Source organism: Callospermophilus lateralis, chromosome 5 (genome assembly GCF_048772815.1).
Source record: "Callospermophilus lateralis isolate mCalLat2 chromosome 5, mCalLat2.hap1, whole genome shotgun sequence".
NCBI lineage: Eukaryota > Metazoa > Chordata > Mammalia > Rodentia > Sciuridae > Callospermophilus > Callospermophilus lateralis.
In genome coordinates this window covers 35,789,773-35,817,658 of record NC_135309.1, presented here as the reverse complement: position 1 = coordinate 35,817,658, position 27,886 = coordinate 35,789,773, and the positions used below count along the sequence as shown (strand labels likewise).

Sequence of the window (27,886 nt, the reverse complement as noted above, 5' to 3'; positions counted from 1 at the left end):
TAATACCTGGGGATTTTTTTGTATTTAATTATTTCTTTGATGTTACTGATCAATATTTATTCTACATTTTACATATATGGGGCTTGCCTCATGGCTCTGTGTGTAATAGGTGCTTAGTCACTTGATGATAGTTAAATAGGTTTCAATAGGGAGTGTTTTAGTAATTGAGATACTAAATGCCAATGCTAAAAACCTGAGGGACATGAATTTCTGTTTCCCCTTCCCTGTCTTCGGTGTGCAAGGAACTTCAGGTCCAAGTTTCCTTCAGATTTTTTATTTCCACTTGATTTGTATGAATCTCATTATGAACTTAAGGAAAAATTTTATTCTAGAAGTATGTGTATTTATTGGAAAAAAATTGAGGTTTTAATTCAAAGCATGCTAATTTACTACCTATTATGTGTCAAGCACTGGAGATACAGTGATAATAATGATAGTTGTACCTTTTGAGCTGACATTCTAGTGCTGGATGTAGGAAATAATAAGCATCGTAAAAGCATAAAAAACAATTATGTGCAGGTGACTGTTTTTAAGAGGTTCAAGTAGACACTGTATCATGTACCCTTATCCCTTCCCCCTTCTTGTCATTCTTCTGTGCAAGGGCAGCCAGAGTTAACTGTCCTTCCATACATTTTTTAAAATGTATAAACATTTACATAGGATTATGATTTGTGTTTGTCACTAACAGTATACTGTGGACATCATTTCATATCAGTGGTTAAATCTCTCATTTTAGTGTCTGCTTGGTATTTCATTGTATGGATGTTGGCTAATCTATCTAGTCACTTTGGATACCTAGATTTAACAATCTCTCTTATAAGTGTGGGGCCTAGAAATTTTTATCTTTACACAACTATGGTTACAGCTTAGCTGTTGGATAAATTCTTCAGTATTATTTTACTACCTTTAATTTACCTGATGACTTACTTTGAACTAAATGCCAAAAATAAAACACTCCTTTCTTATCTGAGTTTGATATTTCTCTCCCACTTGCTTCTCTAACATACTAATTGTGATCTAATCTAAACCCCACTTAGACATATTTGGCATGATTAGAGAGAAAGCAGTGAATGAAATCAGACTTAGGGTCTTGCGTGTCTGTTTTCCTCCTCTTGTGCTTTTGAAATCTCCCTTCTGATTTTCTCACCTGGCCAAATTTTCCTATCAGCACATGGGCTCTGTAGTCAGGTTCCTAAGGAGTAATTCTGTGTCCATTACTTACTAAGTGTGTAACCTTGAATAAGCAACCTTTGTGCTTCAGTGTCATCCTAAATAGAGATAGGATAATAATGGTATCTACCTCATAATGGCTTTGTGAGTATTAAAGGAGTAACAGATATGTAAAACACTTAGCACAGTGTCTGGTCCCTTAAAGGTACACAATAAATATTAGCTGTTTTTCTTATCATTATCCTCTTCCTCCCATTTCCACAACAAACTCTTATTTAGTAGTGTTTTATTATGTGCCTTGTATTTGATTATAGGCTGCTTTCTGTATCTATTGAGATTTCATCATCATAACTGTAAACTCCTTGAAGCCAGGGAGAATTTATTACTTACCTTCATATTATTAGCCTCATAGTGACTTGCACACAGTTGTGTTTCGTTAGTACTTATTGACTAAATATGTATAATTTTGGAGGAGCATTCATGAAACCAGTATGTATAAATACAAATCTGGTTTTTTAGCTGTATAGGTTTTTATCCTTGATCTGGTTGAAAACAAACTGTAATAATTACGTTTCAGGAGATGACGCATTCATGGCCTCCCCCTCTAACGGCTATTCATACACCATGCAAAACAGAACCTTCCAAATTTCCTTTTCCAACTAAGGTAAGTAAATAAAGTATATCTTTGATAATATAAGAAAAGCCTAAGTGGCTCAATTAAAGTTATATGAGTTCACAGTTGTCATTCTCACTCTGGTGGGAGATAGTAAATAAGTGACTAAATAGGTAAGTTCAGATAGTGACAGTTTGCCATAGAGAAATTTAAACAGGGTAATGGAATTGAGATCATTTGAATTGAAAGGTACTTAAGAAAACTTAGTAGACAATATGAGGGAAAAAACTTAAAAGGCATCAATATCTATTGCAAACTATTGTGGTATTGTAGGCCACAAGTGGTAAGGGCTTCTCAAACTATTGACTGAGGAGCCCTTTTCCATAGAACATAGCAAGTATACTTACATATATGGAAAAAGGTCCTCAGGCTGGGGCTGTGGCTCAGCAGTAGCACACTTGCTTGGCATGCGTGAGCCTTTTGGTTCAATTCTCAGCACCGCATATAAATAAATAAAATAAAGGTTTGTCAGCAACTAAAAAGAAAACTAAAAAAAACTTTTTTAAAAAAGATCCTCAAACAACAATTCCAAGCCCATCTAAAACTAGATTAATTTTTAACATTAATTTATGCTTACACAAATAATATAAAAATACATTCTATATGTGAAAAATTTGACCAAGACCTATAATAATAGTCTTTCCCCCATTCTTGCCCCTTCATCTCACTAGTGCAAGTCTTTTTAATAAGCATTTACCTACATATATTTATTTGTATGTAATCATTACATATAGCTATTTTATCATTTATTTCTACATTGTTTTTATATCATTAGTCAGTCAGCAATAGTCTTGAAGACCTTTTCATGTTATTACATGTAGAGGTGTTTTATTTCTTTTAACTCATCTAGAGAGAGAGAGAGAGAGAGAGAGAGAGAGAGAGTGTGTGTGTGTGTGTGTGTGTGTGTATCCTAGTTTGATATTTAAGTTTTTACCAAGTTTTCATTGCTGTAAACATTTATTTAGTGGGTATCTCTGTTCATGTCTTCTTGTTTGCATATACATTTATTTAGGGCAGAAAATAAGCAGTAGATTGTTAAGTATTAGGGTACATATTCACCATGTATTCTTTTAAGTCTCCATAGTTATAGTACATTGTAGGATTTCTGTTAGTCAATACTCCTGCTTGCATTATCTCATAAAGGTATACCATTATTTGATACTACTGAACACCAATCTTGAGAGCTTGTTTGGAGGTTCTATCAGGGGAGCACAGCTACTCATATGCCGTTGACTAGAGAACCATCTTCTTTTATCCGAGAAGGTTGGTCCTCTTTTACCAAGTGCCCAGCATTCAGAGGGATGCACATGGAGCGGTCAGCCGAATCAGTCCTGGTAATCAGTGGGATGACAGATGTCATAGCTAGATCATTCTCACATTCAAACACCAATGTTTTGAGTTAAAAATTTCATCCACTAGCTAGATTAGTAGTGAAGTTCATCATCTTTGCATTTTTGCATTCATTTATTTTCTTTGTAAATTTCTTTATTCCTATTGCCATTTTTAAAAAATTATTATTTTTTAGTTGTCAATGGACCTTTATTTTATTTATTTATATATGATGCCGAGAACTGAACCCAGTGCCTCACATATTCTAGGCAAGTGCTCTTCCACTGAGTTACAACCCCAGCCCACCACCCTACTGCCATTTTTGTTGAATCATTTTTGGTACTTGAGGATTTAATCCAGGGAGATTTTACCACTGAACTCCAGTCTCTAATCTTTTTGATTTTTATTTTAAGATAGGGTCTCACTAAATTGTTTGGGGCCTTGCTAAATTGAAGAGACTGACCTTGAACTTTACATCCTCCTGTCTCAGCCTTCTGAGCTACAATTTTAAGTATATCTCCCAGTTAGATATAAAATATTTACTTTTAGATAAAGTTGAACAAAATACCTTTATTTTATTTATTTTATTCTTTCCCTGGGGTCATAAATGTACTCTTTTATTTTCCTTTTAATGTGGTTTTAGTTTGCTTTTTATGTTTATCTGTAACCCAAATAATTTTTAGAAATGATGTCAGAGATAAAATTTTTTGTCTACACAAGTGCCTTACTACTTGTTTAGTTTGTAAATCAGCTTTATTTACATATACAAAACGCACTATTTTTTTACTGTATAGTATGAGTTTTGATATATGATGCCGGTATAACCCAGAATCAAGAACATTTCCATCATTCCCAAGTTCCTTCATGTTCCTTTGTAGTCTGCCTCACCACCAGGACCCTTTATAATTACTGATCTGTATAATCACTGATAAATGAGTTGATTTTTTTCTAGGCTTCATAGGAGTCTATGTAGATTCTACTGGTTTTTGTTTTATTTTGCATGTTTGCCTTTTTTATTCAGCATATTCTTTTAAAATTATTACTTTTTTTGTTGTCGTTTTTCGGGTTTGGTGTGCGTGTGTTCGTGCACAGGAAACAGAACCCAGAATCTGTGCTTTCAAAGCACAGATTCTACCATTGAGCTATACCACAGCTCTCTTCCCTATTTAATATATCAGTAGTTTTTCCTTTTTGTTTCCAATTAGTATTCTATTGTAAGAAATACCAATTTTTTTTTTTTTTTAATCCTTTGTTGATGAATGTGTGGGTTAAGGCTATTAAGAATAAAGCATCACTCAGCATGGTGGCACATTCCTGTAATCCCAGCTACTTGGGAGGCTGAGGTAGGAAGATTGAAAGTCTGAGGCCAGCCTGGGCAACTTAATGAGACCCTGTCTCTAAATAAGAAATAGGGCGGGTGTGTTGTGACTCAGTGGTAGAGTGCTTGCCTAGTATGTGTGGGCCACTGGGCTTAATTCTCAGCACCACATATAAATAAATAAATAAATAAATAAATATCCACCAAGGGAAAAATATATGTATATAAAAATAAATAAATAATCAGAAATAGAAAGAGCCAGGAATGTAGCTTAGTGATAGAGCACCCTTGGTTTCAATCTCTAGTGTGTGTTTCTCTTTATTTTTTTCTGTCTCACACAGCATCTGTAAACATTGATTTACATAGTCTTATGTTTTCATTCTCTGGGGTAAATACTGGATCATATAATAGAAAATAGAACTGCTAAGTCTTACAGTAAGTGCATGTTAAATTTATAACCGAAAACTATTTTCCAATTGGGCTGGGGATATAGCTCAGTTGGTAGAGTGCTTGCCTCTACCAACATGTACGTGTACAAGGCCCTGGGTTCAATCCCCAGCACCCCCCCCCCAAAAAAAAAAAAAGAAAACTATTTTCCAGAGTTATTGTACCACACTCCTTTCTTATCACATCCCTACCTCCCAGCAGTATAAAGTTCCTTTTGTTTTTCACCCATGCTTGCATTTAGCTTTAGTATTATTGTCAGTCTACTTAGTTTCTCAGGCATTTATAGGTATGTCATTTTAATTTTTTAAAAAATTTTTATTTATTTTTTAAATATTTATTTTTTTAGTTGTAATTGGCCATAATACCTTCATTTATTTTTTTTTACGTAGTGCTGAGGATCGAACCCAGGGCCTCGCATGTGCTAAGCGAGCACTGTACCACTGAGCCACAATCCTAGCCCATGTCATTTTAATTTTAATTAGAATTTCCACGATGACTATTGATATTGAACCTCTTTTCATTTACTTAGTGGCCATTCATAATACAGGTTGAATATCCCTTATCTGAAATGCTCAGGGTCAGAAGTGTTTCAGATTTCAGGTTTTGTTTGCTTTTTATTTATTAATTTTTGCATGTAAGTAATAAACTATCTCAGCTATCCCAAGCCTAACACCATATCCATTTATATTTCATATGTACCCTATACACATAGCCCAAATCTTTTTTTATAGTCTTTTTTTAGTTGTTGATGGACCTTTGTTTATTTACTTATTTTATTTATATATTGTGCTGAGAATCAAACCCAGCGTCTCACACATACTAGACAAGTGCTCTACCACTGAGCCATGACTCCAGCCCCCTAAATACCTTTTATATACTGTTTTTATTGTGCCTATTTTTTGACTGACTTGTCACAAATGTGGAATTTTTCCACTTTTAGTGTCATGTCAGTATTCAGATTTTAGATTTCAGAGCATTTTGGATTTTGGATTTTCAGTTAAGGAATACATAACCTGTATCAACTTTTTGAAGTGTCAGTTGAATATATAACCTGTATCATCTTTTTGAAGTGTCAGTTTTGTTTTGGGGCTGGCGATATAGTTCAGTGGCAGAGTGTTTACTTATCATGCACAGACCATGGTTTGATCCCAGCACCAAACACACAGTTTTGTTTTTAATTTAGTTATTTGGTGTTGGGGCTTTTGTTGGAAATTTTCTTATGTCTTTCTTTTTTCTTTTCTTTTTTCTTGATACCAAGGATCGAACCTGGGGTGCTTAACCACTGAGCCACATCTCCAGCCCTTTTTTGTATTTTAGTTAGAGACAGAGTCTCACTGAGTTGCTTAGGGCCTTGCTAAGTTGCTGAGGCTGGCTTTGAACTCACGATTGTCCTGCCTCAGCCTCCCAAGCTCCTGGGATTACAGGAATGCACCACCATGCCCAGCATTTTATTTGGTTTTGATATTAGGCTAGTATTAGCCTTTTTAAAAAAAATTTTAATATTTATTTTTTAGTTTTCAGCAGACACAACATCTTTGTTTGTATGTGGTGCTGAGGATTGAATCTGGGCCGCACGCATGCCAGGCGAGTTCTCTACCGCTTGAGCCACATCCCCAGCCCTAGTACTAGCCTTTTAAAAGGAGCAGGGAAGCTGAGCATGGTGGTGCAGGTTTACTAAGACCCCGTCTTAAAATAAAAAAGGGCTGGGGCAGGCTGGGGTTGTGGCTCAGTAGTAGAGCACTTGTCTAACATGTGTAAGGCACTGGGTTAGATCCCCAGCACCACATAAAAAAACTAAATAAACAAAGTAAAGGTATTTTGTGCAGCTGCAATATGGGCTGGGGCTGTGTCTCGGTGGTTAAGCACCCCTGGGTTCAATCCCTAGTACCTAAAAATAAAGTGAAATATTAGTATTAATTCTTTATTAGTACCTATTGCAACCTCTAGTATTCCTTTTTATTTGTGTGAGTTGTAAGGGATCAGATCCAGGGCCCCTCAAATATTAAAGCACATGCTCTACCACTGAGCTACCTTCCCAGCCTTAATGTTTGTAGTGTTTATATTATAGTACTTCCTTTTTTCCCCTGGTATTGGTGGTTTATGTTTTTGAAGGGATTTTTTAAAAATATTTATTTTTTTGTAGTTGGACACAGTATCTTTATTTATTTTTATGTGGTGCTGAGGATTGAACCTAGGGCCTTGCACATGCTAGATGAGTGCTCTACCACTGAGCCACAACCCCAGCCCTTGAGGGTATTTTTTTTTTTTTCCTCTTCAATCAGTCTAGCTGGAGGCTTAATCAGTTATTGATGGTTTCTGTAAACCACCTTTTGGGGTATTTTCTTGTTTTCTATTTCTTTGCTGGTGTGTGTGTTTGTGTGTGTGTGTGTGTGTGTGTGTGTGTGTGTGTGTTGCCTTTCTTCTTAAGTGTAGAAGCTTATATCATTGATTATAAGCTTTTTTGGGGGACAGTACTGAACATGAAATCCAGGGGTGCTCTACGACTGAATTATATCCCTAGCCCTTTTTATTTTTTATTTTGAGACGGAGTCTCACTAAGTTACCAACGCTGGCCTTGAACTTGAGATTCCTTTGTTTGAGCCTCCCAAGTTGCTGAGATTTAGGGTCCAAGGGTACAGGCGTGTGCCATTGTACCCTTGTACCCTAAATCCTACAATTTTGATATGGTCTATTTTTTTTTAATATTCTGTGCAGAGGATTTTCTCATTTTGTATGTGATGTCTTTAAATCCATAAGATAATTGAAAGTATGTGGATTCTTTTCAAACATTTGAAGATTTTTCAGATAACATTTTATAATTTGTTAATTTATTTGTGTTCTTGTCAAAGAATATGCTGTATAGTTTTCGTCCTTTCAAGTTTGTTGGAATTTGTTTTGGCCCCTGTGATTTTTTTTTTTTTCATTACTATTTCATGTATAGTAGACACGATATGTTCTATGTCTCAGATCAACTTGATTGAGAATAGTTAAGTCATCTGTTTACTGATTTTCTTTCTACCAAGCAGAGTGTTGACATCTTATCTGTCTTTATAGATTGAGAAAAAAGCATGTCAGTTTTTACTTCATGCATTTTGAAACTTTGTTGTTATGTGCATTTAAGATTGCTATGTCTTGATCAGGCACAGTGGCAAAAACCTGTAATCCCAGCGCTTGGGAGGCTGAGGCAGGAGAATTGCAAGTTTGATGCCAGCCTCAGCAACTTAGTGAGATCCTATCTCAAATATTAAAAAGGACTGGGGTGTAGTTCAGTGGTAGATCATCCCTGGGTTCAGTTCCTTGTCCCCATCCCTTCCCCCAGTTGCTGTCTTTCTGGTTAATTGATCTTTTTATTTCTCATTATGAGATATCTCCTTTTATTTTTGCTATTACTGCTTATTATGAAGTCTAACTTTGTCTAATTATATAGACACTACAACTTTCTTTTTAATTTGTTAGTCTTGATTTACCTTTTTCTGTTCTACTTTTAATCTGTCTGTTCCTTTATATTTAAAGTTGGTTTCTTTTTAAATCTAGTTTGCTAATATGGAATGTTTAGACATTTCATTTTACCACTTTACTGTTTCTTTTCTCTTTGTCCCAGCAGTTCTTTGTTCTCTTTCTCAACATTCTTTTGTAATCAAATAGTTTTATTCTATTTCCTGTATTATTTCATACCTACACTGCTTTTTTTTAATTATTAAAATTAAAATTTGAATTTAACAGAAAACTTTGAACATAGTTGATTATTCTGCCAATCACCTACTTTTTGTGGAAGTTTTATCAAGGCACACATACCGTGTAATTCACCCACTTAAAATATACAATTCACTAGTTTTAAATATATTCACAATCTTTTGAAAACAATTTCATCAACCTCAAAAGAACCCCCTCTTACCCCTTTAATAGTCACCTTTCTATATCTTCCAAACCCTACTTTCCCTACCTATTGGCAACTACCAATCAATCTATGTTCTATCTGAATAGGTTTGCCTACTCTGTGCATTTCATTTTAAATGGAATCATATACTGTGTGGTCTTTTTGACTGTTTTTTTTACTTAGCATGTTTTCAGAATTCATTCATTATAGCATGTGTCAGTACTTAATCCCTTTCAAGGACTAAATATACTCATTGTATGGCTGTATCACATTTTGTTTGTCCATCAGTTCATGGGCTCCCCCAGCCACTCATTGGCTATTATGAATTATGTTGCTACACTTTTATAGAAGTGTTTATGTGGACATATTTTCGGTTCATTTGGCTATAAATCTAGGAGTGAAATTGTTGAGTCATGTGGTAACTCAGTGTTTGTCATTTTAAAAAATTGCCATATGATTTATTTCCATAGTGGCTGTTCCATTTTATATTCCCACCAGCAGTATATAAGTGTTCCATTTTTTCCACATTCTGGCTGACTTTTGTTGTGATTGTAGCCATTTCAGTGGGCATAAAGATAGTAGTATGTCATTGTGCCTTTGATTTGCATTTCCCTGATAACTAATAGCGTTGAGCATCTTTTAATGTTTCTATTGGCTTTCTATGTCTTTTTTGGAGGAATGTATTTAGATATTTTGCTCATTTCTGAATTAGATTGTCTTTTTTTGTTATAGAGTTATAGGAGTTCATTGTACATTCTGGAGATCAGTCCCTTAGTATATACATGATTTGGAAGAATTTTTGTAGGTTGTCTTTTAGCTTTCTTGATGTTCTTTGAAGCACAAAAGTTATAAATTTTGATGTAGTTCAGTTTACCTGTTTTTTATTGTTAGTGATTTTGATGTCATGCTAAGGTAAAAAAGATTTACTGTATTTTTTTTGAAGCCTTTATAATTTCAACTTCATGTTGAGGTCTTTGATACATTTTGAGTTAATTTTTCTCTTAGTATGAGATAGGGGTCTAAAATCATTCTTTTGCAGGGCATGTCAAGTTGTCTCCACATTATTTGTGGAGAAGATTGTTCTTTTCCTATGGATTATCTTGGCACCCTTGTCAACAATCAAGTGAACATTAATGTATTTCTGGACTCTAATTTTTGTTTGCATAGATCAACATGACTTTCCTTATGCTGGTACCCCACTGTCTTGGGTATTGTAGCTTACTAATAAGTTTGCTTTTGGTTTTGTGTGCTGGGGATTAAACCTAGGGCCTCATGCATGCTCTCAGCACCTACTCTACCACTGAATTACATCTCCAGACCCTAGTAAGTTTTTTTGAGGCGGGCAATGGAGGTGTACTGGGGATTTAACTCAGGGGCCACACCCCTAGCCCTATTTTGTATTTTATTTAGATACAAGGTCTCACTGAGTTGCTTAGCACCTCACTTTTGCTGAGGCTGACTTTGAACTCACAATCTTCCTGCCTCAGTCTCCTCTCCCTCTGGGATTATAGGCATGCGCCACTGTACCTGGCTAATGTTCCTTATCAATTTTGTTATGAACCTCAAAATATAGTATTAAAAATTAGAAACGGGCAAGTATCTTTTAAATAGCTTTATTGAGGCTTAATTATCATTAATTAATGGCATATAAAGTATAGATTTAGTAAGTTTTTGTATATGTGTACCATGATGAAGCTATCACTATAATAAAGATATTGAGCATATGAAATCACCCCCGGAGTTTCTCTAGGATCCTTTATAATGCTCTCTTCCTTTTAATCCCTATCCCTCTGTCCCTAGGCAATCACTAATCTGTCACTATAGATTAATTTATATTTGAAAGAATTTATTTAAATGGAACCATTCTTTTTTTTAATGTCTTTATTTAATTAATTAATTTTTAAAATTTTTATGTGGTGCTGAGGCTTGAACCCAGTGCCTCACAAGTGTTAGGCGAGCACTCTACTGCTGAGCCACAACCCCAGCCACTTAAATGGAATCATTCTGTATGTACTCTTCCTCTTTCTTCTTTGTATGTGTGTGTGTGTGAATTTTACTAGGGATCAAACCCAGATCCCTGTACATGGTAGGTAAACGCTAGCATGGACACTGAGCTATGTCCCCAGCCCTTTTTATTTTGAGACAGGGTCTCACTGAGGTACAGGCTGGCCTCAAATTTGGAGTTCTCCTGCCTGAGCCTCCCAGGTAATTGGAATCACAGGAGTGTGCCACCATCTCTAATTTTCTGTGATTATACCACAATTAATTTATTCATTTACCTATTGATGGAAACTTCAATTGCCTCCAGTTTGGAGCTATTAAAACTAAATCTGATGTGAATATTTGTGTATGTGTGTTTTTTTATGTAAACATATTTTTATTTCTACTTAATGAATATTTATGAGTGGTTACACATATGGTAGCATGTATTTAATTTTCTTCTTGGAGTGGTGGGGACCTGGGGAACAAATCCAGGGGTTTGCTTTACCACTGAGCTACATCCTAGTCATGTTTAACTTTTTAAAATTTTTTTTTGTGATACTGGCGATTGAACTCAGAGCCTGGTGCATACTAGGCAAGTACTCTACCTCTGAACTACATTCCCAGCCCTTTTTAATTTTTTGAGACAGTCTCACTAATTTCCCCACATTGGCCTCAAACCTGCAAATCTCTTTCTTCAGCTTTCAGAGTAGCTAGGATTATGCATGTGCCATAATACCTGACTTGGATTTTTTTCCCCACCTCTGTGTAAATACTGTTTATTTTTTTTTTCTATGAAATAGACTTTGTTTCACAGTCGATACATATATATATATATATATAACATTAGAAGCAGTAATATTAATCATTTCCGCATTCCATTCCAGTTGTTTTATTCAACAGTGAATTTTTGTTTCATTTTAAGAGGTTTATAGGTATACTAATTTAGCCTCTCAAAAATTATAATTTCTCTGTAAATAATTCATATGATACATGTTTTAATATATGTTCATTTCAGTCATACACGGGGCCAGGTGCAGTTGTCCACGCCTATAATCCCAACAACTCAGGAGATTGAGGCAGGAGGATTGCTTCAGCAATTTAGTAAGGTCCTAAGCAACTATGTTTCAAAATAAAAAATAAAAAGGGTTGGGATGTTGTTCAGTGGTTAAATCCCCTTTGTTCAATCCCTGGTACCAAAAACAAACAAATAAATAAAGCATACACAGTTTGGGTTCAGTGTATCAAACCTGTTACAATGCTAACCATAAATGAAATATGCTTATTAATTAAATGGCACAGTTTTCCTATATTAAGATTCATATACAAGCTGGGGTTGTAACTCAGTGGAAGAGCTCTTGCTTAGGGTATGAGAGGCAACTGGGTTCAATTCTTAGCACCACATATAAATAACTAAAATGTCCACTGACAACTAAAAAATATTTAAAAAAATGATTCATAGGCAAGATAAGATTTGCCACTATGGAGATATTCTCAATATTGAATGTATGAAGGTATCTTGGTATAAAAAATACCCTCTTAAAATATTAAATTTTTACAAAAGGTATCAATTTACAGAAATTATTGACTGTTTTCCAACAGCTGGACGAAGCTTTATATCTAAAAATAAAGTAAAATATTTAATCGGTCTTCCTTCAGTATTTTTTATAATATACCAGAGATATTCAGCCATTCACCTCAAATCTTCATTCTGCTGTTTTAAGCAGTTAAGCTTTGCCAGATTCCAGGACAGTTCTCAGCTTGAGCGATCAGGGTGGTCATTTTCTTGAACTAAGTGATCACTTATATCAAATAACATGGTCCCCAGACAAAAAGAATGAGCATAATCCAATGCCAAGAAATCAGTCTATGGCTGCATTTTCAGATTTTCAATTTATTCCCCTATCTTCCTGGAGCTGGAATAATTGAAATCATTGTAACTTTGTTTCTAGTTAATGTACAGGTGAAAAGATTTCTGTTGTTTGAGCACATGAGGCTTTAGATAAGTTCACCCAATAGTCCTATAATCTTTCTAAAATCCTCCTGGTGATGTGAGTAGGAACTTGACTGTCCTGTGCTTCATGGAGTCTACATGCTTCCCTCCACTAGAAGGGAGGCATATAGGAGACACTATTGAAACCACATGATACACACAAAACAGGTTGGGTGGAATTTTTTTGTCTCTCAAATTCGAAGAATGAAATCCATGGACACGAGTGACAGCAAAGTAACAGGATTTATTAGAGTAATAGAAAGCAGAATTCGTAAGAGTTGGAGGGGTACCAAGTGAGGGTTGCCAATGGGTGTCTGTTATCTAGGGAGTTTATATGAGTCTTCTGGGTTAAGGAAGTTAGTCCCCAACACTCAGGTCCAGGAGCTCTTCATGCGCTCTTTGGTTCAGTCAGGGTACCGTGTCTTTTTTTTTTTGGAGAGGGTCTGGATACTAAGCGACAGATTTCTCACTAAGTTTTTCTGCTTACACAGGAATTGGCCTTATCTTGTTGAGACCTGGCTTTCTTGCCTGTAGTTTCCCATTCCTGCTACACAGAAACCTGACCTTGAAGGGGCCCAGATTTTGTGTCTATTTTAACTCTTTCTCCTTCCTCATTTTATTCATAGGAAGATCATTTTTTTCCCATTCATTCTGGGTTCCACTTGGACTCAGGAAATTCCTGGCACCCAGTAAGTAGAGCAGTGGGTGGTAGAGCTACTTCAGGCCAGTCCTGACTAGGAGCTGAGTGGGAGGAGCAGAGCAAGAGGTTCTCAAGTGTGCCCTCCCACGCACTCCCCCACAAGTAGTCTCCTTAGTTTTGATTTTTAAGATATTGTTTTGGTTATAGAATTCAGGCTTGAAAGCCAGTTGTGGTGGTACACTCCTGCAATCCCAGCCACTGGGGTTGCTAAGGCAGGAGGATCGCAAGTTCAAAACCAGTCTCTTAATGAGTCCCTGAGCAACTCTTCAAGACTCTGTCTCTAATAAATAAAATATTAAAAAGGGCCGGAGTTGTGGCTCAGTGGTTAAGCATCCCTGAGTTCAATTCCCAGTACCACAAAAGAGAAAAAAAAAAGAATTCTGGGATGAAGATGTTGCCCACTATTGTTCTGGCTTGTATGGTTTCTAATATGTACTTTGTTGTTATTTTTTCCCTTTTTTTTTTTTTTGGTATATAATGTAACCCCCACTCCCATCTGCTTAGAAGCTTCTTTTTATGTTTATCACTCATTTTATTTAATATGTTTAGTAAGGTTGTATCCTGTTATAGTTTTCTTCATCTTTCTTGTGCTTGGGGGTTTACTGATTGAGTTCATAATTTGTATTTAATTTGGAAAACTTATTTACAGTACTCAGAATTTTTTTCTGTATCCCTACCACCACATCTCTCCCCCCTTTCTTTTTTTGGTACTTGGGATTGAATCCATGAGTACTTTACCACTGAGCTATGACCCCAGCCCATTTTATTGTAATTTTTTTTTTTTTTTAATTTTTGAGATAGGGTCTCACTAAGTTGCTTAGGTCCTCACTAAGTTGCTGAGGTTGGCCTCAAACTGGGAGTCTTTCCTCAGTCTCCCAAGTCACAGGGATTATAGGAGCCTGGCCTCACTGTGCCTGGCCTCCTTCCCCCTTCTTTATGGATTTGGGTTTTGTGTGTGTGTGTGTGTGTGTGTGTGTGTGTGTGTGTGTGTGTGTATCCCCTTTAAGTTGTCCTATGACTAAACTTTTGCTCTGTTCATTTGTTTTCATTTTCTTCTTTAAAAAAAATAAACAAACTTTTTTGTATGTTGTAGATGGACAGAATGCCTTTTATTTGATTTGATAATTTTTATATGGTGCTGAGGATCGAACTCAGTGCCTCGAGCATGCTAGGCAAGCACTTTGCCACTGAGCTACAGCCCCAGCCCTTGTTTTCATTTTCAATCTTACGTTGTTTTATTATGCATTGTTTCTATTGCTATATCTTCAGGTTCTGCAATGTCTTATCTGCTTTTAATTCTGCTTAATATTTCTGATCTTAGACATAATGGTTTTATCTCTAAAAATTTGATGTTTATTTCTTAAACAGCCACTTTTTAAGTTTTTACTGTATTCTAGTCATTAGATTTGACAATTATTTCTTATAGGTGACAAACATTTTTACTGGAAATCTGATGGTAAAAGACATATTGCAGTGATCTCAAAAGATATTGGTGATAGTTAGAGGCTCGAGATATAGCTCAGTTGGTAGAGTGCTTGCCTTACATGCACAAGGCTCTCGGTTCAATCCTCGGTGCCAAAAAAAAAAAAAAGAAAGAAAGAAAGAAAGAAAAAAATATTGGAGATAGTGAGCTTTTTGAAACATTTTTCTGGAAGAGCAAGGAGAGAAATGTGTTGCCAGAAGTGATGTGGTTATATTGGGAGTAATTTTATAAGATGGGAATTTTTATATATGATGATCATAATGATTTAGTAAAGGAGAAAAAACAGGGGCTGGGGCTGTAGCTCAGTGGCAGAGCATTTGCCTAGCATGTGTGAGGCACTGGGTTCTATCCTTAGCACCACATAAAAATGAAACAACTAAAATAAAGTTAGGCTATCCATCTACAACTACCAAAAAAAAAAAAAAAAAAAAATTAAATAAATGGGGGGGGTGCAGCATGGGAAAGAGAGAAGGTAACCTTGGGAAATCTTCACAGGAGGAATTGGATTTCAGTGCTCAAGTAGAGGACATTAGCCTTAGAGTAGAGCACAACTAGGTCATTCTTTTTTACAGGAGGGAAACAAGTACATGGGTATGGTTGGGGATAGCATGGTAGATTTTCTAGTGATAATTGGAGAATATTCAAGCTACTGACTGCCCTTATACATTTTCACCATGTGTTTGTAAAAATAGTGAATACTATTAAGCCATTTAGATATTGTTCCTGCTCTAACTAAAGTGGGTATTTAAATAAGAAAGGAAAATAGCATGTGCCATGTCTAGCATAGTTTTTGGCACATATTGCTGTTCAATAAATGTTTGGTGACTGAATTTGGATAGTTAGGTAGACACATAACAAAGAGAAAAAAACTTTTGTGGTGTTTCCAAAACAGCTCAGCTATTACTGATTATTGCTTAGATTGGGTTGTTTTTACAGATAGGTTACTTCATTCTCTGAATTTTAAGTGTATATAATTTCCTGTGTACTATAGTTTAAAACTTTATATGAAGCTTCAGTAGGAATTAAGTCTCCTGTGCACTAAACATATGGACCAGACCCAATGACAGAACAGAGAAGGGAGAAAGTTGTTATACCTAGGGAATTTGAGGATAGCATCCTAGAGAAGATGACACCAAATGGGGTTTGAAGGAGAAGTAGAGGAACAGAAGTATAAGGAGCACATCAGATTATTTCACACCATTGATATGTCTCCGAGCAGTTTGCGGGTAGCAAGCAGTGGAAAGTTAAGTTTAGGAACGTATTTGGGGAGCGACTTGAGTGTATCCTTCCTTATCATTCATTTAAGCATTCTTGAATTTGTCCTTCTTTAGAAACAACAGTGACAGCTGGGTATAATGGCTTGTGCTTATAGTTCCAGTTCCCCAGGAGTCTGAGGGAGGAGAATCATCACTGAGTCCAGAAGTTAAGAGACCAGCTCGGGAAATATAGCGAAATCTCATCCCCCACAAAGCCAAAAGCAACATATAAAAATTTTCTATTATGTGCCTTTTCCCTGGCACCTCCTGTTTAGAGCTAAACTTATTATTATAATTATTGTTTTCCAGTTCTGGGGACCAAACTCAGGGCCTTGCTACACATGCCAGGCACTGAACTAGACCCCAACCCTACGAGCTAAATTATTACCGATAGGTTTTTATTTGCTATTTTCCTTCCTCCTCACTAGTCCTCAGCCTGGTACATTTGATCTTGCTTCCACTCTTAATACCTCAGGAGAAGTGTTTTCATTAAGTGGCAAATTGATGATATTCAATTCAGTTTTGGTAAATCCAAGTAACATTTTTCATTTCTTCGTTGGTCTTCTCATTAGCATTGAATTTTTAAAAAATATTTTTAATTTTTTAGTTGTAGTTGGACACAACACCTTTATTTTACTTATTTATTTTTGTGTGGTGCTGAGGATCAAACCCAGGGCCTCACACGTGCTAGGCGAGCACTCTACTACTGAGGCATAACCCCAGCCTTGAATATTGTTTTAATCTTGCTTCTTTGTCTACTATTCTGTGTTCATCATCCAGATTTACCCTCTTTCTCTGGATGCTGTTCCTTTTTCTCCTGTATCTACCTCTTCATTAAAAGTTTTCTGGGCATATTACTGAGTGCTTTAAGGAAATGCAGAAGGACTGTGTTTTGTGTCAGTATGCCAAACATTTGATTGTTGAAATAAAATAATACAAAAGAAAGAAAAAGGAATTATGTATTAGTGTTTAATTGGGTGCATGGTTGTAATACATCTTGCTAGACCTGCATCGTCTTCTCTTTGTGCCTGTTACTTACCTAGCACTTTTTTTTTTTTAAGTTGTAGATGGACACAATATATGTATTTTATGTATTTATTTTATGCAGTGCTGAGTATCAAACCCAGTGTCTCACACGTGCTAGGCAAGAGCTATAACCCCAGCCTTTTACCTAGAATCTCTTATCCAGGTGCTTTACAAATTTATATCTTATCATCTATCCTTCCCTGTGTTTCTCCTTTTATCTCTCCTTCTCCCTCCTCCTCCTCCTCCTCCTCTGGAGAACCAGTATGGCACTGTTGATGCACTGACTGATTTAACAGGAACTCTAAAAACTGCTCACAGCAAAGCAAAAATAACGGTACCACAAGTGCACTTATGCACAGTTGCAGTATTGCAGCGATGATGTTGAAATCAGACATGTCCAGAGTACTGCAGAATATCTTCAGTTTGCTAATATTTTTTGTTTCTAATGAAAACATTACAGGAGTGATCCTGAATATATTTTACACTAACATAGAAGTTCATCGGTTATTTGTTTCATAACATTATCTCACTTTAAAATGAATTAGACACCCCTCTCTCTGTCTCATTTCTCCCATATGCCAAGTTTTTCATAACATATTCTTTAAGAAATAAATTATTTTGTCTCCTCATATTAAAGATGATATTTTAAAGTAATTGCTGTCCTTACAGTGGGCTTATGCTAGGAAAATAACATTTAAACAATAATGTCCTCATTTCATTTTATATTTCTTTGTTTTTCTTTCTTTTTTTTCTTTTTTTCTCTATTTTTTTTAAGTGAGAGAGAGAGAATTTTTTTTAATATTTATTTTATTTTTTTAGTTTTTGGCGGATACATCTTTATTTGTATGTGGTGCTGAGGATCGAATCCAGGCCGCATGCCTGCCAGGCGAGTGTGCTACTGCTTGAGCCACATCCCTAGCCCCTATTTCTTTGCTTTTCAAAAATCACAATGACTCATATGTATGAACTTTAAAGACTTGGTAACAGAATTTTCTAAATTCAGTAGCTTTTGACCCTATTTTCTAAAAAAAATTAAAATGCAGCCCTTTTAATTTATTTTCCTGAAAACTGATTTATATCAGAGAACATGGAAATCTACTAGCTCAACAGCTATAGAAACTTTTGCATCTTAAGATATAGGACTGAAAATTTAGTATCATGATTCAGTAAACCTGGGATGCCTTCCATTTATGTACTGTGTGACATCCAATGAAACTATATATCAAGGTAAGCCTATCTTTGTCAGACCTTTGAAGTGTGTTTTTTTTTTTTTTTTTTTTGTAGAAGAAAGGCTTCACTGTCATTAATTATTTTATTCTAATCCTTTAAAATCTAAGGGATTTAAGATTAAAAGCATCTTATCTAACATGTAGTAGTTGAATAGTAATACAATATGCTTATTTTGGAGATAAATGGAAAATATTCTCCTACCTCCTGCACTTGATCCTTGACCCTTTTAATTTTTTATTCTGAGACAAGGTCTTGCCAAGTTGACTGCATTGCTGAGGCTGGCTTTGAACTTGTGATCTTCCTATCTCAGCCTCCTGAGGAAAATTTCTCAATAATGGAATGTATGATGTAAAAGCTCCGAGACCAGCTTATTCAAGCTATAGTTATCTCCTACTTGTACCACTATAAAATAATCTCCGAACATGTATCTATTTTCATTCTAGTTTCCTGAAAACTGTTTTCCACTTAATAGCCAGGATGGTCTTCACAGGATGCAGATGTGATTGCATAACTCTTTTGCTTAATAAACTACACACACACACACACACACATTTAATATGGTCTTTAAGCTATATGATGTAGCTTTTTAGGTTTTCAGTCTCATTTCTGATCACTCTTTCCCTGGTATCTTTTCTTCTTCATGGTTTGCCTTTAAGGCCTTCATACAAGCTGTGCTATTCTCTTTCTGGCCCTTAAACATACTTTTCTCTCTCCCCTAAGCACTTACCTGTGTCCCTTCCCTACATATATTTCATATCAGCCTGAATATTACTTCCCCAAGTGAGCATTTGCTCATCTTTCTGAGTAGATCTCTTCATAGATGCAACTATAAACCCTAACATAATATTTTGTATGTGTTTGCCCTTCATTACTTACCACATTGCCATTTTACCTTTATTTTATTTGCTCTGTATTCACTGTCAGCATTATTTCAATAAATGCTAAGCTCCATGAGAGCAAGACCCATGTCTGTTTTTGCTTATCACTCTGTTTCTCCAGTGTTTAGATACATGAATGAAGTGTAATGCCAGAGATTGGGTTTCATTCCCAGTAGAAACAAAGAACTCTTGAAGGGTCTGTAAAATAAGACTTGGGTTTAAAGAAGCTAAATTGGAGCCTGTAGTTGAGTGATTCAGAGACTAGAACCCGGAATATCCATTAGATGGCCATCAGATGAACAAGAAGAGATCCTAAAGACAAACTTAGTGGTGCATGCCTCTAGTCACAGTGACTTGGGAAGCTGAGGATGGAAGTTCAAAGTTAGCTTGGGCAAATTAACAAGACCCTGTCTCAAACTAAACTAAACTAAACTAAACTAAAATAAAAAACTGGGATCAGGGGCTGGGGCGGGGGCTCAGTGGTATAGCGCACTTGTCTAGCATGTGTGAGGCAGTGGGTTTTGATTCTCAGCACCACATATAAATAAATAAAATAAAGGTCTATCAACAACTAAAAAGCTGGGATCAACTCAATGGTAGGATGCTTTCCTAACATGTGAAGCCTTGTGTTCAATCTTGAGTACTGCAAAGAAGAAAAAAAGAAAGAAAAATGATGCAGGAGAGATGATGTTGAATTTTAGTAGGTATTGTAGAGACAGAATCTAGTAGTGTTTGGTGACCAGCTGACTATTGTCAGAGATGAGAGTAAAATCAGATTACTTAGAAGCCTGAGCTATTAAATTTTAGGCTTTACCAAGTAAATGAGTACGAGAGAAGTTCAAGGGAGTAGAGGGGTCTTCATTTTAACACGATTTATAAAAGTTATCAGAGCAATCTCTTGGCCACATCTCTGTTTACTTTTTTTTTTTTTTTTTTTTTTTTTTTGGTACCAGGGATTTAACACAGAGATATTTAACCACTGACCTACATCCCTAAATCTTTTTCATTTTCATTTATTTATTTATTTGAGACATAGTCTTGCTAGGTTGCTAAGGCTGGCTTTGAACTTGTGATTCTCTTGCTTCAGCCTCCCAAGATGCAGGTGTGCACCATTGCACCTGGCTCTGTTTCTGTTTTTTAAAAAGCATTATTGAGATATAATTCACTTACCATGTAATTCTTCCATTTAAAGGGTACAATTCATTTGTTTTGAATATATTTTTAGATATGTGAAACCACTACAGCTATCCATTTTAGAACATTTCATTACATCAAAAAGAAATTTCTTACACTGTATCTGTTTCCCCTTTTCCTCTATTCTTTCTCTCAGCCCTAAGAACACTAATCTATCTATATAAATTTTCCTGTTCTAGAAATTATATTTAAAAGAATCTTATATTTAACTAGAATCTTATAATATGTGGTTATTTGTGCTTGAATTCTTTCACTTTGCATAATGTATCCAAGTTACAGCATTTATAGTACTTCATTCTTTTTTTGGGCAAATAATATTCCATTGTATATGTCTGTTAGCTGTTGGTTGTTTGCGTTGTTTCATTTTTTAGCTATTATGAGTAATGATGCTATAAACATGCCTGTAGAAGTGTTTGTGTGGACATATGCATTCATTTAACTTAGGATGGGGGATGTAGCTCAGTGATTGGGTGCTTTCCTAACATGCACAAGGCTCTAGGTTTAATACCCAGTACTGCAAGGAAAAAAAATGTCATTTTGCTTGGTTATATGCCTAAGAATATAATTGCTATAGTATATGGTTAATTCTTTATTTAATCAATTGAGGAACTGTTAGAATTTTTCCAAAACATCTACCCCATTTATATTCCCATTACGGTTCTGATTTCTTCACATCCTTGTCAACACTTGCTATTATCTTTTTCATTCTAGTCATCCTAATGAGTGTGTAGCAGTATTTCATCATGGGTTTGATTTGTATTTCCTTGATACAGATGATGTCAGACAGCTTGCTTGTACTTGTTGTCCATTTATATGTCTTCTTTGGTGAAATATCTATTTAGATCATTTTCTCGTTTTTAATTGGGTTGTCTTATATCATTGAATTTTAAGAGCTGTATACATATTGTGGATACTAGCCTATTTTCAGATATGAATTGCAAATATTTTATATATATTTTGTGTGTGCGCTTCCTGCTTTTGCTATAATATATAAGAATTCTCTGAAAATCCAAAGCCGTTTAGATTTGGCATTATGTTTTCTAAGCGTTTTATAGCTTTAGCTTTTACAATTAGGTCTTTGATCCACGTTGAATTAACTTTTTTATGTAGTGTGATATAAAGGTCCAGCTTCTTTTCTTTTGCATGTAAGTATTCAGTTTTCCTAACACTGTTTGTTGAAAAGACTGTTCTTTCTCCATTAGTCTTGGCACCCTTCTTCAAAATTAGTTGACTATAGATGTAGGTTTACATCATTTTTTAACAGTAAACTATATTTTAGCCTTCTTACTGTGTGGATTGTTCTTTCACAGATAATCTGTCAGTAAATGAAAAGTATGGTTATTTTTAAATAGGCTTTTTAGGGGATCTCTGTGTATTTTTAGGACCACATTTTGTTGGCACATATTACCTAGATAAATGGCACAATTCGCATATAAAGCAGCTATCCTGGTCATGAATGTTATTTGCAAAGCCATGTTTCTTTCACCAACAGTGATATTTTGGTTTCTATTGCATTGGTGCTTCTTGAATATAGGGTGTGATTATAGGACTTTTGAAAGTAGTATATAGCAGTCTCTTCCTCAAGTTGCTAATGATTTATAAGATATTAGGGAGAGGGAAGGAATAAAATAATATTGGAATACTTCAGTGTTTTTTTGGGGGGGGTCTTTCTATGAATGCAGTATAGTTTGAATGTCTGTAGTTAATACATCCATTTTAACTCAATATACTATTTTTATATTATTTCCTTTTTTTAAAAAACTAAGCATTTTTTTAAGAACTAGAGCTTAAGTTGAAATTATTTACTCTCTAGTTCTCTAATGTAGGTTATTAGTACCATGGATACTGCTGAAAAGTATCCAGTATGGAGAGCTTAAATGTTTTTTTGTATTGAACTCTGTAAAGTCCATTATGGACTTTAATTCATCCATTTAAAGGGTACAATTCATTTGTTTTGAATATATTTATAGATATGTGAAAACACTATAGCTATCCATTTTAGAACATTTTATTCTAAGGCTAATTAGACAGGTGCCATTACATTCTTTCAATACTTTTTCTTTTATGTACTTGAAGCATTTTTGTGTACTTTGGAGCATTGTCTACTACTGAACCTTTCTTTCTGAATATCACTTTGTACATTTTGTGTTCCTTTTCCTTAGGAGACTCAGCAATCCAATTTTGGCCCTGGAGAACAAAGTGAGTATTTCTTTTGCTTCTGGTTTTTAAATTAAGCAATTTATTGAGCATTTGATTCACCTGGCTTTAAATTCCTTTAATAATTATTTTTGCATGTCTTTATCTAATTTTATGATCCAATAAATAGTAATGGATTGAGCTGAATATTGGTATGGCTATAATAATCAAGATATTATAGATCATTATAGATCACAATAAACTTCTATTATTTGAACTAATAGTTGAAAGTGCATAGAGTCAATTTGATGGGCATCTCATAAAGCAAGAACCATTTTCCACTGTTTTTTCATTTCCTTGATGAAGATAAAGTGTTTCTATAATTATAAAACTAGACAAGAACACCTCATTTTAACTGACCAAGATGCTTCTCTTTCTGTATCTGTGCATTTTCCATTTATTTTTTTCCTGCGTCTTCTGGTCTGTGTAGAAAGCCTGCCATCCCCTGCAACCCTACTTTTTTCACCCTAACTCTTAAACTTCTTAATAGAACTTGAGGGAACGTCAGCGCTAGGAAGTTCATGTATGGTCCCAAGAGATACGTAGACTAATGGTGGGAAGGTCAGGAACCATTGCAAATTTCTGGGCTTCACCATTGTGTTAGTGTTTCATCACTGTGACCAAAATACCTGCCCAGAACAATGTAGAGGAAGAAAAACTTATATTGACTCACATTTTTATAGATTCAGTACACGGTCAGCTGGTTCCATCTCTCTGGGCCTGAGATGAAGCAGAACCTCATGTTGGGGGATAGCTGCTCAGTTCACTGTAGCTGGGAAATGGAGTGTGTATAGGTGGGGAGACTGCGAAGAAAATGGACCTTTCCTGGGCATGCCTCCAGTGATCCACTTCCTGCAATTTTGCAACTGCCTACAGTTATCACCCAGTTTAATTCATTCAGACTAGGATGGACTGTTTAGGTTATAGCTCTCATATTCTGATTATTGCACCTTTGAATATGCCTGCATTAACAGAATAGCTGCTAGAAGATATCTCATATTCAAACCATGACACCCATATAGCTCTGTACAAAACCAGATTTTTTTAATATTTATTTTTTAGGTGTAGATGGACACAACACAATGCCTTTATTTTTATATGGTGCTGAGAATCGAACCCGGGTCCCACCCGTGGTAAGCGAGTTCTCTACCGCTGAGCCACAGTCCCAGCCCAGAGTTTTTTTTCCTATTTAATTGTAGATGGATACAATAACTTTATTTTATTTTATTTATTTTTATGTAGTGCTAAGGATTGAACCTAGGGCCTCACACATGTGAGGCAAGTGCTCTACTACTGAGCTAGGACCCCAGCTCAAAACCAGATATTTTCTTCTTTTTTAAAATTTATGTTTTAGTTGTAGGTGGACATAATAGCTTTGTTTTATTTATTTATTTTTATGTGGTGCTGAGGATTGAACCCAGGTCCTCGAATGTGCTAGGTGAGAGCTCTACCACTAAGCCACAACCCCCGCCCAAGAGCAATAACTTCTTAAGTAAGGTAGATTTGCACTAGTTTTACGGTATTTGGGGAGATGAAAATACGGACCTTTTGGATCTTTTGCTTAGTTATCTTAATGCAGAGATAAAATTAGAAGAATCTCTCTTTTATTATTGTACTTTCTCTATATGTTCATCTTAGTTTTGCCTTGTAGCCAAGTTTACAGAAAAAAGGGACCTGATATTATTTACATGCAGAAAATATCTAGCTATAAACCACAACATTTCCATTTTCTCTCTTCATTTATGAACATCTCATTCTTGCTTCTACCCCACAACTCTTCTCTTGCCCCAAGGCTAACTATGACAGATGTGATCCCAAGCTGCATCTCTTCCCTCTTTTTGTTTGTATATATGTTACTAAGAACTGAACCTGGGGCCTCACACATTGTAGGAATGTGCTGTACCACTGAGCTGCATTCCCAGCCTTTTATTTTTCTTTTTGAGGCAGAATCTTTCTAAATTGCTCTGGTTGACTTCCAATTTATGATCTTCCTGCCTCAAAGTAGCTGGGATTAGAGGTGTGCACCCCCACATCTTATTTGGCTTGGCTCTTTATTACCTTGTGTTTTTCACTTAATTTATTTTAACCCTGTCTATCAATATAAAGCTCTCATTCATTCTAATATTAAAATTGTGTTATGTGAGAGTGTTGTAGTTTACGCCAGGCACAGTGGTGCAAACCTATAATCCCAGTGGCTCCGGAGGCTGAGGCAAGAGTTCAGAACACACAAGTTCAGAACCAGCCCCAGCAACTTAGTGAGGCCCTAAGCAACTCATTGAGACCCTGTTCTCCAACTAAAATACAAAAAAGGGCTGGGGATGTGGCTCAGTGGTTAAGCACCCCTGGGTTCAATCCCTGGTTCATAATATATATAACTTTAACTGGTCCTCTACTGATGGACTTGTAGTTCTACTTTTTGCTTTTATAAAGCATACTATTACATGTGTGTGTTTTCCGTGTGTTTCTCCAGATATCCCTGTAATGTAAAATTGCTTTCATTGAAATAGGTCAGTAGCAACATAGTTAAAATACAGAAATAGTATTTCTAGATTGCCTGCCCAAAAGATTGTGTGAGTTAACAGTCCTATATGAGTATGCCTGTTTCTTCCCTCATTCTCCCCATATAAAAGTAGCTATAATAATGTCATATTATTGGACTTCAATGTGTTGCCATTGTGATGGTTACAGAATTGTTTCAGTTTATATTTCTTTGAAGGTAGATATTTTGCATACATATTTTATGATCTAAATAGACAATTTCAGTTGCTTATTCTGTATTATTTTGTTCCAGAAAGATACAATCCTTCTGCTAAAACTTCAAATGGGCACCAGTCTAAATCGTAAGTTTATAGCTTAATAAGTTTGTCTCTTTTTCAATGAGTTATCTGTAATATCTGGATATTTTGAACAGTACTTAAAAATATTATTCTTCTGTTTACTTTTTTAATGTTGTGCTAGAGATAGAACCTAGGGCCTTGTGTATGCTAAGCATATGCATTACCCCAGGCAGAAATATTAATCTTTTAATGCAGGTATAGGCAAACTTTATGTAAAGGATCATATGGTGAAATATTTTAAGTATTTAGGGGCACCTGGCTTCTATATTGAATACTTAATTCTGTCATGGTAGTATAAAAGTATAGCTATAGACCATGGATGTGTCTGTGTTTCAATAGAATTTTCTTCAAGCTGGACACAGTGGTGCACGCCCCTATTCCCTGTGGCTCCAGAGGCTAAAGCAGAAGGATCACTAGTTCAAAGCCAGCCTCAGCGACTCAGTGAGCCTGTCTCAAAATAAAAAGGGATGGGAATGTAGCTCAGTGATTAACTGCTTCTGGATTCAAATTCTGGTACAAAGAAAAAGAACTCATTTTAACAATACATTAGTGGCCTAGGTTTTTGTTTGTGGGCTATAGTTTTCCTTGCTCTGAGATCACAGATTTTTTTCCTCATTTCTCAGAGGTGTGTTTGTATGTATAGGTTATATTTAATAAAGAAATCATCTTAAAAAGAGAGGCTTTCCCCTCCATTTAGCCATGTTATATATTTAAGTAGCATAATTGGTACCATCTTTGTTTTTATATTTTTATTTTGTAGGTAGGAATATATATGAAAATGTAATATATATGAAAATGTAACAATAACTTCTCTCTTAAAGAGTAAACTCTTGAACTCCCGAGAATAAAAGTTAACTCAGAGACCAGTTTTCTATGCCATAGCTATAAACTACACTAATCACCTTAGTTTAGTAGCCTCTTCAGCTGAACAAAGGGAGGACTGAGGACTGCTGAAGAATTCAAATTATATTCCTACTCATATTTATATTCAAAAACTTGATGCATGCCTATATGTGCATTTCACTTTGATTGCTGAGGGGAAAAAAGTTGAATAGTCTGGTAAAAGCTTTTTTTTTAAAAAAAACCTGTATATGTGTATGAATATACAAACACAAGCATCGCATTCATTCATGCATTCATGCATGCATGCATGACTTCATTCATTCATTCATTCGTGGAGCTGGGGATTGAACCCAGAGTCTTGTGCATGTGAGGCAAGCACTCTGCCACCTGAGCTACACCCCCAGCCCCTGGTAAAACTTTGACATATTTACACATGTAAACAGGTTCATTGAGCTGCCATTATTAAATCATAAGGGCTGGGAGAATTAAATACATTTCCTTACAAGAGATCAGTCATAGATATGCACTAAGCCCTTGTCCAAAAGAAAACTTTTTCCCATCCCATTTAATTGATCCAGTCTTAAAACACTTTTCATAGTTATAATCATTTGGTTAACTTCAAGGTGATCTTTTTGTATAATACTTGGAATTGGGATTAGATTTATAAATATAGATTGAGCTTCAAGGGAAAATACAAGTAATTATCCAAGTGAAAGAAGATTTCCTTCCCACTGATTGGAGATGCAATGAAATTTTTAAAAGAAAGATAATGAGATATTAAATATTTTTCTAGTTGCAATTCTCCCTAATCTTTGTATTAATTTTTTCTTCTCTTGTAAAACATAAAGTGTTTATGAGTTATTACTCAAATTTTAAGTTTAATGGCTTTGATTTTATGGTCTTAAGGAAGACTTAAACCTTTAATTTTACTTTCAGAAACTGTCAGTTTATAGCATTTGTGTGTTTTTTTAAAATGGATTTAAATTTTTATCAAGAAGATTTGGAGCTTAGACTTTCAAAATTCATACATGGTCATTTCTGCTATAACCAAGACGCTCATTAAAAACCATTAATTCTATATAGGACACCTGTCTGTTTCCTTACAAGGTATTTATTTATTAACCCATTGAGTCCAGAATTTTCAATTTTGTGAATATTTCAGTAGAATTGACCCAGGTCATTAAAATGGTTAGACATAACAATTTAGAGTTTATATATATTATATATTATTAATTAATGGTATATTATAATTATAATAATTATTATCATATAATGCTACTATATATTATATATTATTTTATTGTTTTCATAGGTGTTCTACGTTTAGAATGATGGGACAGAATGCGTTAATTAGAATTTTGGATGAGGAAATTATGTTCTTCTGGTTTTCACTATTTAGTTGCCAACACAGATTTCTCTTCATGAAACATTGGGAACAAAGAGAGAGAACAGTTTG

General features: G+C 35.3%; 1 protein-coding gene across 1 annotated transcript in view; it reads left to right on the top strand.

Moving 5' to 3' along the window:
• The window catches only part of Aff4 (ALF transcription elongation factor 4), an 88,139-nt gene that overhangs the window by 34,822 nt on the left and 25,431 nt on the right, over nt 1-27,886 (top strand). Inside the window, exons 5-7 of the mRNA XM_076856466.2 lie at nt 1,748-1,834; nt 22,717-22,753; nt 25,542-25,590. Coding sequence (XP_076712581.2) covers nt 1,748-1,834; nt 22,717-22,753; nt 25,542-25,590 — 173 coding nt within the window. The remainder of the gene's footprint in view (nt 1-1,747; nt 1,835-22,716; nt 22,754-25,541; nt 25,591-27,886) is intronic.